Source organism: Hypanus sabinus, chromosome 8 (assembly GCF_030144855.1).
Source record: "Hypanus sabinus isolate sHypSab1 chromosome 8, sHypSab1.hap1, whole genome shotgun sequence".
Classification (NCBI taxonomy): domain Eukaryota; kingdom Metazoa; phylum Chordata; class Chondrichthyes; order Myliobatiformes; family Dasyatidae; genus Hypanus; species Hypanus sabinus.
The window spans coordinates 127,013,641-127,028,082 of NC_082713.1; the positions used below are offsets into that span (position 1 = coordinate 127,013,641).

The 14,442-nt window shown below is 44.7% G+C and overlaps 1 protein-coding gene across 3 annotated transcripts in view; it reads left to right on the forward strand.

The window, feature by feature from the left end:
• The window catches only part of hipk2 (homeodomain interacting protein kinase 2), a 245,956-nt gene that overhangs the window by 178,964 nt on the left and 52,550 nt on the right, over window positions 1-14,442 (forward strand). For all 3 annotated transcript variants that reach the window (XM_059977784.1, XM_059977782.1, XM_059977781.1), the window contains exon 3: window positions 195-318. In XM_059977784.1, coding sequence (XP_059833767.1) covers window positions 195-318 — 124 coding nt within the window. The remainder of the gene's footprint in view (window positions 1-194; window positions 319-14,442) is intronic.

Genomic DNA, 14,442 nt, shown 5'->3' on the forward strand with positions numbered 1-14,442 from the left:
TCAATAACTGCCCACAAGGGCAAGAAAGGAATCCAATCTATTGCCTAAATGCCCAGTGAACTTGCAGGGGGCTCCTGTGCTGATGCCAAAGTGCTCCATGTGCCTGCAGATCTGTAGCCCACTTGGGTGAAGGGATGGAGGTGGAAAGAAAGACGCGTGTGAAAATAACTTTCTTCTGTTTCTTATCTCTGCAGAGCGCCGGAGATTATCCTGGGATTGCTGTTTTGCGAGGCTATCGACATGTGGTCACTGGGGTGCGTAATCGCAGAGCTGTTCTTGGGGTGGCCATTGTATCCGGGAGCATCGGAGTACGATCAGGTATGTTTCAACTGTGCTGGATCTTGGATGCAGTGGTGTGCCCGGGTTTAGTGAAATTGGTCTCTTGACTCTTTGCTGGGGCACCTTGTGATCACTGGTTGCCATCCAGTGCTCTAAAGCCAGAGCTCAGTGGTTCCTGCTGGTGAAGGTGTGAATATTAACTATACCATGTACTCATTGGGTGACCTCCTTTTAAGTCTTCATTGATATCGATGATCCCAGAACCCTACTTTTCAGGACTGTCAAGAGTCTTCCCTGATTACCTCATCCTGGACAATGTTTATCTCTCAGTCAATCTCACCAAAACAGACCTGAGGTGTTTTTTGTTTCTCTAGCCACTGATCTGCTCAGCTTTTCCAGCATTGTGTGTTTTGATTTCACACATCCAAATCCTTTTCCAAAACATTTCATTAGGTGATTAGCTTGTTGCTGTGTGTGGATTCATGCTGCATTTCTGGTTTTAATTGTCAGTGAAAGGCTTCAGAGTTCTTCAGTCGGGGGTGGTGAATCTGCGGAATTCATTGCTACAGGTGGCTGAGGAGGTTAAATCATTGGATGCGTTTACACCAGAGTTTGATGGGTTCTTCATTAGTAAGAGTGTTCAAGGTTATGGGGAGAAGGCAGCAGAATGGGGGTTGAGGGAAAATAAATCAGCTGTGATTGAATGGCAGAGCAGACATGAACAGATGAATGGCCTCATTCTAATCTTGTGTCCTATGGAATTCCTTGAAATGGTGTAGTATGCAGCATGCAGATGGAAATGGGAGCACCCAGAGGGAAACATACACGGCCACAGGGAGAATGTGCAAATTTCACAGAGACATCACTCACGGTTTGGATTTTTAGTGCTGTGGTCAGGCCTCTATCTACTGCACCACTCTGTGGCATCCAGTGACGTATATAGATAAACTTGTAAGATTTTAGCTGACAGTGGTGTGGTCCCCACTACCTCCTGTGGAAGTAGACCTTCATTCTCGACTGGACAGGGTACTCTGTTAGCATCCAGCTCATCTCCCACCCTGCAAGCAGTTCCCAACATGTTTGTGGGTCTCCTCTGACCACATTTTATTGTCCCTCTTCTGCCAGTAGCATCTGTTGGCTCAATCCCAATGAACTAAAGATTTTCCCACCAACCCAACCCAACCCAACACTCTGAATATTTCATCTCCCCAACCCATGGATCTCCCACAAGCCCAACCCATCAAGCTTGGATCTCCCCACCAAACCAACCCACTGAATATGTCACTTCCCCAACCCATGGAAGCTGTCTCCTCCTCAGCCCACAGGTCTCCCCACCAACACAACCACCAAACCTGTCTCCCTCCTCAACCCACTGAATCTGCCTTCTCCCCGATCCGCTGATCCCATTCCTCTTCCCAGATCATCAATCTTCCCACCACCAGACTGAATCTGTCTCCCACCTCTGTTCATCACACCCTTCACCAAACCTGCCTCTGGCTGCAGCTCACTGATGTCCCCACCAACCCAATTCACTGTACACCAACTCTTTCCCCAGCATGTTGGTCTTTGCCAACCTTCTCTACGGATTCGAACTGCCATTAATTCTCTCTCTTTCCCAATTTTGGAGAAAGACTTTTGAAATGTGAACTATGTTCCTGATTCTGCAGAAACTGCCTGACTTGCTGAGAGTTTCAAGCATTGTCTGCTTTTTGTTTCAGTTTTCCAGCATTTCTTTGATATTCATTTGCTGAACATGTTACCCCTCACTCACCTTGCAGCAGAAGGAAAGCAAAATAAAAAATTTGCTGAGATATTCAGGCAACATCCAAGAAGAGAGAAACATACCCTCAACAGAACCTGCACAGACATGGGATATTAGAGCTACCAGTTCTACAGATGCTTAATGATTTATTGGTGTGTCCATGAGTCCTAAACCGTGCCCCATCACATCAAACTGCCCAATTTGATCTGTCACAGGAGGCACCTCATTTCTCTGCTTATCAACTCAAGAAGCCACTGAGGGTATGTTCCTGGTCTTCTGCTGCTGTAGCCCATCCACTTCAAGGTTTAACATTTTGTGAATTTAGAGATGCTCTTCTGGGCAATTCTGTTGAAATGCATGATTACTTGTGTTACTTGCCACCTTCTCCTCTGACCTTTCTCAATAACAAGGTGTTTTGGCCAACAGAACTTCCACTCTGTAGATGTATTTTGTTTGTCACACCATTCTCTGTAAACTCTAGAGACTGTTGTGCGTGAAAATCCCAGGAGATCAGCAGTTTCTGAGATATTCAAACCACCCTGTCTGGCACCAACAATAATTCCATAGTCAAAGTCACTTGGATCATATTTTTTCCCCATTCTGAAGTTTGGTTTGAACAGCATCTGAACTTCTTGACTGTGCCTGAATGGTTTTATGCATGGAGTTGCTGTCACATGTTAGACTGAATAAATATTTACATTAATGAGCAGTGTACAGGAGGTACCTTTTAAAGTGGCCACTGAGTTTAACTGGGCATTCCAATATAAATTTCCCCATGGCATGGGAAGGAGAGGACATGCCAAATCTACCATCTCTCCAAGGCAGTGCTTTCTTCAGTTGTGCAATCCAGCTGCTGAATATCCTTTCAATAAAGAGGTACTTCCCAAACTTGGTGGCAAGAGAGGTTGCTTCTTATTCAGCGGTCATCTGCCAGCCAACCAGCAGTGTCAGGGCACACTAACTGAGCGATTAAACTCCAAGGATCCCAACATAGGAATATTGCTGAGGAAGACTAAAGCTGGCTACATAATGGCAGGTGGCTGATTGCTTTGTCACAGAAGGAAGAGATGTCGTCTGGAGTTTAGCCATCTGGTACTTAGTTCCTGGGAGGGTCCCCCACGTCAGTAAGGTCAAGGTGAGTTTCTGGACAAAAACCAAACCAACCAAGGCCTCAGCAATGGAGCTGGTGGAAGATTATGACACATCACCACAGCAGTAAAGGTGGAGGAAGGGACCCAGTCATCTTGCATTCCATGTCACTGGACCCCAGACGCTGACCCTAAAGCATCATGGACCGTGTGGTGGCTACCCACAATCAGCATCCCCACATTCAACAAAGTTACACACAGGTATTCTCCATTAAAGAAATCCACCCTAACATCTCCGACTTTGTGGATCCTGGATCAGCCTCTACAGCGATCGGAAGATCCACCAGCAGGCAACCCCTTAGGGAGGACATCATACTCAGCCTGAGTGATTGCATACTAATCACAGAAGAAACATCTTAAAGCGGAGAATTTGAAACCTCCGGGCTTGAAATCACAGCTGCTAACGTGGACATTGGGACTGAGGGCCATCCTTAAGACCTTTACATCTAAAAAACTACCAGCCAAAAGCCGTTGTTATTCGTTTTCTCCTCTGGACCTCAAGTTACTGAGCAAAATCAGAATGCTGAGGTGACAAGTCAAGCCAGCATTGACTGGTGGTAAGGTTATAGAAAAAGCACAAAAATCAGGTTATTTTCCCAAAGCAGCAAGATTATTATTTTCTTTAGCCTGTGGACATCTCAAAGTGCTTCACAGTTGATTGAGGTCAGCACTGTAATGTGAGAAGCAAAGCGGTCAATTTACGCTGAACCAGACTCTTTCTATCCTGGTGGCTTCGAGGGATAAATACTGACAAGGACTTGAGGATACCAAAATAGTTCCATAGGATCATTGATGCCTGTGCACCTGAGAGGAGATGGGTCCTCAGTTTTACATGTGGCATGAAAGATATTTGCCTGGAAATTTTAGGGTACGTATTAGGAAATGCTGGAATACTGCACTGGCAGGGTAACGAGGATTATTTTGTTTAAAGGACTGAATGGTTACTGTATCCCTAAACTCTAGAGGCTGTGCTGAGCATATTGTCAATCAGTAGGTGGAACTGACAGGTTGGGAGAGAATTTGGGAGTTTGTGAGTGCTGGGTGATTGTGAGGTCGGTCGAGTGTTGCGAGATGTGTGTGACTGGAAACCTTCTTGACGTGGAAACCATGTTAGCTTACTGGAGTGACTGACAACAAGAAATGCCTGATTGAATTTCTGCCAAATGACCTGGAAGTGATGGTTGTAATGCTTCAGCCCAGGAGGAAATTAATTTTCAGTAGCATAACACTGAAAAGCCATAGTATAATTAAGTTCCCAGGCAGCTGTCTTTCAGCACTGCACTGAAATGCCAGCTGGATTGTTAAGTTCAAGTGTTCAGACTGTGATTTGAACCAGTGTCCTTTGACCAAGGCTAGAATAAACCAACGAGCAAACAATGAGTAAAAAAAGGAGATAGGACATAGAAGAGTACAGGCCCTTCAACTTACGATATTGTGCCAATCTTTTAGCCTTATTTCAAGATCAATCTAACCATTGCCTCCTACATAGTACTCCCTCCATTTTTCTATCATCCACGTGCATACCCAAGAGTTTCTTAAATCTGTTCTGCCACCACCCTGACAGGCCAATCCACTCATCCACCATTCTCTGTGTATAACATTTACCTCTGACATCCCTGCTATTCTTTCCTCTAATCTATATACAGTTGGCCCTCCTTATCCGCGGGGGATTGGTTCCAGGAACCCCACGAATACCAAAATTCGCAGATGCTCAAGTCCCTTATTTAACATGTATCAGTGTGGTGGTCTTTAGGACCTAGTGGAACCCCAGACTTTATTTAACATGTCTCCATGCGGTAGACATTAGGACCTGGCGGTACAGCTCTGAATCCGCAGTGTTTCTGTTCACAAAAGTAATCACGATCGCGATTGAAAATAAGGTGGAAGTAATAAAGCAATCGGAAAGAGGTGAAACGCCATCGGTCATCGGAAAAGCATTAGGCTACAGTCGGTCAACGATCGGAACAATTTTAATGGAGAATGTGAAAGGCCCTGCCCCAATGAAAGCTACAGTTATTACTAAGCAACGTAAAGGTTAAATTATTGAAATACATATGTTTCTTTGTATGCATAGAAAGGTAAAATATACTATATACTAAGAAAAATGTTTGACTAACTGACGCTAAATAATAACGGATGTACCTATTCTGACTTCAAATCCGACTTAAAGACGGACTCAGGAATGGAACTCATTCATAACCCGGGGACTGCCTGTACTTTTAAGTCATTTCTAGATTACTTATAATACCTAATACAATGTAAATGCTATGTAAATAGTTGTTATACTGTATTGTTTAGGGAATAATGACAAGAAAAAATAGTGTGTACATGCTCAAGCAATGAATGCTGGAGAGAGAACTTCCAGGTTTTCCCGATCCGTGGTTGGTTGAATCCGTGCATACGGAATCCACGGATAAGGAGGGCCAACTGTATAGCATCTATAAATCTGCTGACAATACAAGCATTGTTGGTAGAATCTCAGGTGGTGACAAGAGGGTATACAGGAGTAAGATATGCCAACTAGTGGAGTGGTGCTGCAGCAACAACCTGGCACTCAACATCGAAAGAACTGATTGTGGACTTCGGGAACGGTAAGACGAAGGAACACACAGAGGAATCGGAAGTGGAGAGAGTGAGCAGCTTCAGGTTCCAGAGTGTCAAGATTGCTGAGGATCTAACCTGGACTGAACATACTGATGTAATTAAGTGAAGGCAAGACTGAGGTTATACTTCATTAGGGGTTTGAAGAGATTTGGCATGTCAACAAATACACTCAAAAGCTTCAGTAGTTGTACTGTGGAGAGCATTCTGACAGGCTGTGTCACTGTCTGGTATGGAGGGGCTACTGCACAGGACCAAAAGAAGCTGCAGAAGGTTGTAAATCTAGTCAGCTCCATCTTGGGCACTAGCCTACAAAGTACCCATGATATCTTTAGGGAGCGGTGTCTCAGAAAGGCAGCATCCATTATTAAAGACCTCCAGCACCCAGGGCATGCCCTTTTCTCACTGTTACCATCAGGTAGGAGGTACAGAAGCCTGAAGGCACACACTCAGCGATTCAGGAACAACTTCTTCCCCTCTGCCATCTGATTCCTGAATGGACGTTGATTCTGTGGACACTACCTCACTTTTTTTTAATATACAGTATTTTCTGATTTTGCACATTTTTTCATCTATTCAATATACATAATTGATTTACTTGTTTATTATTATTATTTTTATCTTATTTTTTTCTCATCTAGATTATGTATTTCATTAAACTGCTGCTGCTAAGTTAACAAATTTCATGTCACATGCCGGTGATAATAAACCTGATTCTGAATCACCTTAAAATCATGCCCTCTAGGGGAAGAAAATACTCTAGCTATCTACTTGAGCTATGCCTCTTATCATCTTGTACACCTCTGTCAAGTCGCCTCTCATCATTCTTTGCTCCAAAGAGAAAAGCCCTAGCTTGCTTAACCTATCCTCATATGATCTGCTGTGTAATCCTGATAAATCTCATCAGCACCTTCGCTAGTACTTCCACATCCTTCCTACAATGAAATGATCAGAACTGGACATAATATTCCAAGTAGGGTTCTAAGCAGAGTTTTATAGAGCTGCAACTTTAGCTCATGGCTCGAACTCAGTCCCCTGACGAATGAAGGCCAGCACACAATACACCTTCTTAACAACCCTATCAGCTTGTGTAGCAACTTTGAGGGATTTGTGAACGTGGACAACATCCCTCTGATCCTCCACACTGCTAAGAAATCTGCCACTAGCCCTGTACTCTGCCTTCAAATTTGACCTTTGAAAATGAATCACCACACACTCTTCCAGTTGAATTCCATCTGCCACTCCATAGCCCAGCTCAGCATCCTCCCAGAGTCCTATTGTAACCTATACAAACCTTCTACACATCCACAACTTGACCAACCTTTTGTCATCTGTAAACTTACTAACACACCATTCCACTTCTTCCCCCAAGTCATTTATAAAAATCACCAGGAACAATGGTCCCAAAACAGATCCCTGCAGAACACAACTGGTCACTGACCTTCAGACAGAATATGCTCCATCAATACCACCCTCTGTCTTCTATGGGCAAGCAAATTCTGCATCCACACAGCCAAGTATCCCTGGATCACATACCTCCTGACTTTCACAATGAGCCTACCATAGGGAACCTCATCAAATGCCACTTCTCCACCTTCATCAATGTGTTTTGTCACATCCTCGAAGAATTCAGTCGGGGTAGGTGGGCGGGACCTGCCCCTCACAAAGCTATGCTGACTATCTCTAATCAGACTATGCTTCTACAAATGCTTGTAAATCCTATCTCTAAGATTCTTCTTCAAAAATTTGCCCACCATTGGTCCAGGGACCACATAATTCCCAGGATTATCCCTACTCCCTTTCTTGAACAAAGGAATAGCATTTGCCACTCTGGCCAGTGAGGTTGCAAAGATCATCATCAAAGGTGCACCAATCTCTTCCCTTGCTTGTTGCAATAACCTGGGGTATATCCTGTCTGCTTCCAGGGACTTTCTAAACAAATGTTTTTCAAAAGTTCCAGCACATCCTCTTTCATAACATCAACGTGTTCTAGCCTATCAGCCTGTTTTACACTGTCCTTACAAATGACAACGACCCTCTCATTTGGTGAATACTGAAGCAAAGTATTTATTATGGACTTCCTTGACCTCCTTCGACTCCAGGTACGTTTCCGCTTCTATCTGTGATCAGTCTTGCCTTTACTCTAGCCATCCTCCTGTTCTTCACATATGTGTTGATTGCCTTGATGTTTTCTTAATTGTACTCACCAAAGCCTTCTCATTCCCCCTTCGAAGTCCATCCTTCAGCTCCTTCTTGGCTACCTTGTAACTCTTTAGGTCCCTGCCTGACCTTTGCTTCCTAAATCTTAGGTAAGCTTCTTTCTTCCTCTTGACCAGATGTACCACATCTTGTCAGCCATGCCTTCATCCTGCCTCAATGAGATAAATCTATCCAGAATCCCAATTAAGTGTTCCCTAAACAATGTGCATTTCCCTGAATACATCCATTCCCACTTTGTGCTTCCAAGTTCCTGCCTAGTAGCATCACAAGTCCCCTTCCCACAATTAAGTGCTTTTCCGTACTGTCTGCTCCTATCCCTGTCCAAGGCCATTGTAAAGGTCAGGGAGTTGCGGTCATTGTTCCCGAAGTGTTCTCTCACTGAGAGGTCTGACACCTAGCACTAGATCCAGTCTGGCTGTCCTCTAGTTGGCCTGTCCACTTATTGTGTCTGGAATCCTTCCTGATCACACCCTGCCCCAACTGGATCTTTTGCACTAAGGAGGTCCCAATCAGTTTTTGGGACATTGAAGTCACAACCATATCCAGTCAGGTTATTATATCAGACTGGTATCAGACCCAGGCTGGATCGTTGAGCTACATATACCTGAGCCAATTGTAGGTTGGTTGTTGAAGGACCAATGACTTGCTCTTTCTTTGTGGGTTTGGACTTAAGCTATATATATGTAAATCTTCAACCCTACCTTTGTATTGTGATAACAGTTGATGTAATGGAAACTGATCTACTGCGTTCTGTACAGCTTATGCCAAGTGCAAACTGAAGTACACCATGGACAATGATAGTGTATCTGAAGTATAGCACTCAGATAAGATGCAGACTGGAAACTGTATTGGAGTCACTGCTGATCATCACAAGCGGGTGCTTAGCTGATTTTAATCTCTCTCTGCCACCAGGCCATCTCAAGGCCCAGCAATGAAGGGTGTTGGTACGAATCACCTTCTAAACATCCAGCAGAATTAATATCCCCCTTCTCAGTGAAAGACAATTTGCAAGCAGCACAGGGTCATGCAAAATAACTGGCCGAAGAACAAGATCTCTGAATGTCCTGAAGCCAATCTTCTGCATGCCGACTTGAGGAAGCTTATTTTTGAGCAGTTTTCCCCATTGTTGATGGTATGGTAAAATTCGTCCAATCCCTAAGACTGTTGCTAAAGAAACATGGGTTTCTTGCTACGAGCCCATAAACCCATGTTGAAATGAGTCGCTTTATTCTTTAAGGGGATGGCTTTGCTGCTGACTCACCCCACCTACTACAACATAACATCTGACCAGAAGACTCAACCAAAAATTTTGGAGAAACATACAAAACATAGAAAACCTATAGCGCAATACAGGCCCTTCAGCCTACAAAGCTCTGACAAACATGTTCTCATCTTAGAAATTACCTAGGGTTACTCCTAGCCCTCTATTTTTCTAAGTTCCATGTACCTGTCCAGGAGTCTCGTAAAATACCCTATCTTACCCACCTCCACACTGTTGCCGGCAGCCCATTCCACACACTCACCACTCTCTGCGTAAAAAAACTTATCCCTTACATCTCCTATGTACCTACTTTCAAGCACCTTAAAACTGTTCCCTCTTGTGCTAGCCATTTTAGCCCTGGGAAAAAGCCTCTGACTATCCACATGATCAATGCCTCTCATCATCTTATACACCTCTATCAGGTCACCTCTCATCCTCTGTCGCTCCAAGGAGAAAAGGCCGAGTTCCCTCAATCTGTTCTCATAAGGCGTATTTCCCAATCCAGGCAACAGCCTTATAAATCTCCTCTGCACCCTTTCTATGGTTTCCACATCCTTCCTGTAATGAGGTGACCAGAACTGAGAACAGTACTCCAAGTGGGGTCTGACTGGGGTCCTATATAGCTGCAACATTACCTCTCGGCTCTTAAACTCAATCCCATGATTGATGAAAGCCAATGCACCATATGCTTTCTTAACCACAGAGTCAACCTGTGCAGCAGCTTTGAGTGTCCTATGGACTCGGACTCCACGATCCCTCTGATCCTCCACACTGCCAAGAGTCTTACCATTAATACTATATTCTGCCATCATATTTGACCTACCAAAATGAACCATCTCACACTTATCTGGGTTGAACTCCATCTGCCACTCCATCAGCCCAGGTTTGCATCCTATCAATGTCCCGCTGCAACCTCTGACAGCCCTCCACACTATCCACAACACCTCCAACCTTTGTGTTGTCAGCAGATTTACTAACCCATCCCTCCATTTCCTCATCCAGGTCACTTATAAAAATCACAAAGAATAGAGGTCCCAGAACAGATCCCTGAGATACACCACTGGTGTCCGACCTCCATGTAGAATATGACCCCTCTACAACCATTCTTTGCTTTCTGTGGGCAAGCCAGTTCTGGATCCACAAAGCAATGTCCCCTTGGATCCCATGCCTCCTTACTTTCTCAATAAGCCTTGCATGGGGTACCTTATCAAATGCCTTGCTGAAATCCATATACATGACATCTACTGCTCTGTCTTCATCAATGCGTTTAGTCACATCCTCAAAAAATTCAATCAGGCTCGTAAGGCATGACCTGCATTTTACAAAGCCATGCTGACTATTCTTAATCATATTATGGCTCTCCAAATGTTCATAAATCCTGTCTCTCAGGTTCTTCTCCATCAACTTACCAACCACTGAAGTAAGACTCACTGGCCTATAATTTCCTGGGCTATCTCTACTCCTTTTCTTGAATAAGGGAACAATATTCGCAACATTCCAATCCTCTGGAACCTCTCCCATCCCCACTGATGATGCAAAGATGATTGTCAGAGGCTCAGCAATCTGCTTTGCCTCCCACAGTGGCCTGGGGTACATCTCATCTGGTCCCAGTGACTTATCCAACTTGTTGCTTTCCAAAAGCTCCAGCACATCCTCTTTCTAATATCCACATGCTTAAGCTTTTTAGTCCACTGTAAATCATCCCTATAATCGTCAAGATCCTTTTCTGTTGTGAATACTGAAGCAAAGTACTCATTAAGTACCTCTGCTGTCTCCTCCGATTCCATACACACTTTTCCACTGTCACATTTGATTGGTCCTATTCTGTCACATCTTATCCTCTTGCTCTTCACATACTTGTCAAATGGTTTGTGGTTTTCCTTAATCCTGTCCGCCAAGGCCTTCTTATGGTCCCCTCTGGCTCTCATAATTTATTTCTTAAGCTCCTTCCTGCTCCCCTTATAATCTTCTAGATCTCTATCATTACCTACTTTTTTGAACCTTTCGTAAGCTCTTCTTCTCAACAAGATTTACAACAGCCTTTGTACACCACAGTTCCTGTACCTTACCGTCCTTTCCCTGTCTCATTGGAACGTATCTATGCAGAACTCCATGCAAGTATCTCCTGAACATTTGCCACATTTCTTCTGTACATTTCCCGAGACCATTTGTTCCCAATTTCTGCTTCCAAGTTCCTGCCTGATAACTTCGTATTTCCCCTTACTCCAATTAAATGCATTCCTAATTTGTCTGTTCCTACCTCTCTCCAATGCTATTTTAAAGGAGACAGCATTGCGATCACTATCTCCAAAATGCTCTGCCACTGAGAGATCTGACAGGTTCATTTCCCAAAACCAGATCAAGTACAGCCTCTCCTCTTGTAGGCTTATTTACATATTGTGTCAAGAAACATTCTTGAACACAGATAACAAACTCCACCCCATCTAAACCCCCACTCTAAGGACATACTAATTGATGTTTGGGAAATTAAAATCTCCCACCACAATAACCCTGTTATTATTACACCTTTCCAGAATCTGTCTCCCTATCTGCCCCACGATGTCCCTGTTACTATTGGGTGGTTATTGACCCCTTCCTGTTCCTAACACCCACAGAGACTCCATAGTCTTGCTCCTTTTCTGCAGCTATCTGCTATCTCTGATCAGCAGTGCCACACCCCAACCTCTTTTGCTTCCCTCCCTGTCCTTTCTGAAACATCTAAAGCCTGGCACTCTAAGTAACCATTCCTGCCCCTGAGCCATCCAAGTCTCTGTAATGGCCACAATATCATAGCCCTAAGTACTAAGCTCTAAGCTCATACACTTTTTTCATAATACTCCTTGCATTAAAATAGACACATCTCAAACCATCGGTCTGAGTGTGTCCTTTCTCTATCACCTGCCTATCCTCCCTCTTGCACTGTCTCCAAGCTTTATCTATTTCTGAGCCAACTGCCCCTTCCTCCATCTCTTCAGTTTGGTTCCCACCCCCAGCAATCCTAGTTTAAACTCTCCCCAATATCCTTAACAAACCTCTCCGCCAGGAATCTGGTCCCCCAGGGATTCAAGTGCAACCCTTCCTTTTTGTATAGGTCACGTCTGCCCCAAAAGAGGTCCAAATGATCCAGTAATCTGAATCCCTGCCCCCTGCTCCAATCCCTCAGCCACACATTTATCCTTCACCTCACTCTGTTCCTATACTCACCGTCACGTGACACAGGCAGTAATCCTGAGATGACTACCTTTGAGGTCCTGCTTCTCAACTTCTTTCCTAACTCCCTGTAGTCTGCTTTCAGGACCTCCTCCCTTTTCCTGCCTATGTCATTGGTACCAATATGTACCACGACCTCTGGCTGTTCTCCTTCCCACTTCAAGATATCGTGGCTGTGATCAGAAACATCCCAGACCCTGGCACCTGGGAGGCAAACTACCATCCGAGCTTCTTCCCTGCATCCACAGAATCCGCCTGTCTGACCCTCTATCACTGCTGCCATCCTCTTCCTTTCCCTACCCTTCTGAGCCACAGGGCCAGACTCTGTGCCAGAGGCGCGGCCACTGTTGTTTCCCCGAGGTAGGCCCAACAGTACTCAAGCAGGAATACTTATTGTCAAGCAGTACAGCCACAGGGGTGCTCTCTGGCCTGACTCCTGCCCTTCCCTCTCCTGACTGTTACCCACTTATCTGTCTCCCCAGGCCCTGGAGTGCCTACCTGCCTATATCACCTCTGCACTTTCCCTGACCAGACAAAGGTCATACGAATTGATTCACAAAGTGTTGCATAAGCTTCTTCCTTGATGAATGCATTGTGGCTTTACAGAGAGAATGTGTTGTTTTGTTGACAAGGCAGTGCTCTTCTTTTGGCTGCTGAGGACTTAGTGACTTCATTCCTGTATCCACCATCATTGCTTGCATCTAGTTCTATGGGACCTGTATGTCAAATATGCCAATATGAACAACTACATAAAATTAGGTTTCTTCTTTTTGACAAGGGTTCAGTGTGAAACAGTCGAAGTCCAGTAGAAAAAGGGAATGGGCCCATGGGTCTGAACTCTATTCATTAGTCATAGAACGTAGCACAGAAGCAGGCCTTTTGGCTCACACAGCCCATGCTGAGCTATTAATCTGCCTAGTCCCATCGACCTGCACCCAGACTATACCATACATACCCCTCCCATCCAATCACCTATCCAAATTTCTCCCAAATGTTGGATTCAAACCTGCATCCACACTTCTGCTGTCTGCTCATTCTGCTCTCTCACCACACTGAGTGAAGCAATTCCTCCTTACGTTCCCCTTAAGTTTGGTATTTCCCAAAAAAGCAAAGAAGATTATTGGAAAGTCTTGGACTTTGAGAGTGATTGGATATGTTTTAGCAGCTCTCTGTTCAGAATGACTGTATGTTGGCAGACATGATCAATTGGGATGATTATGGTTTGGTGGGTGTACAGGGAGCTATCCAATTTCATGAGAAAATGCAAAGAAATTTGGAGCAGACAGCTCACATGGTGTGGAGAGCACCAGTCTACCATGTTTATTTTAAACTTCAAGCATCTGCAGCGTTTTGCTGTTTCAGTTTTGCTTTATATCTGGGATCACTCTGGGCAAACACTGGCAACCCCAAAGTAAATAACAAAGAGCCTTGGAATTCTGTGGCATCCAGGGGAGGGTGCAGGACAGAAACAGAGATTGGACATGCCCCTGGAAGCTTCATCTGTTCAAGGCCTTAGATCTAGGGCTGCAAAGTTCAAACATACAACGTCTTTGGAGATGGAAACTTGCTGCTTGGTACTTAACCTGGAGGCAGGGGTTGGGAGGCTGGCAGCCTCGTGTCACAGCTGAGCCAGTGCTCTGGCTGAGGATACAGGTGAAGAAGGCATCAGAACCCACTGGCACTGGAAAATTGACAGCAGGAGACTAGCCCTTGGCATTAAAAGAATAATCTCTGCAAGTCTGTGGGGAAGGTCGAAGTCCGGTGTTTGCAGATGCAAGTCCAAGTCGGCTGGAGGTTTTTCTTGGGGCTAAAGGACTGTGTATGTGGGTGGGAGGGAGGAATGGGGCTTGCTTTTGCTGTTGTGGTTTTGTTGCTTGTTGTGTTCTGTGTTGTTCTGCCAAGCATCGTGGGCATGGTGTGTTGGCACTGTAATGTGTGGTGACACATGCACATTGCCTTCA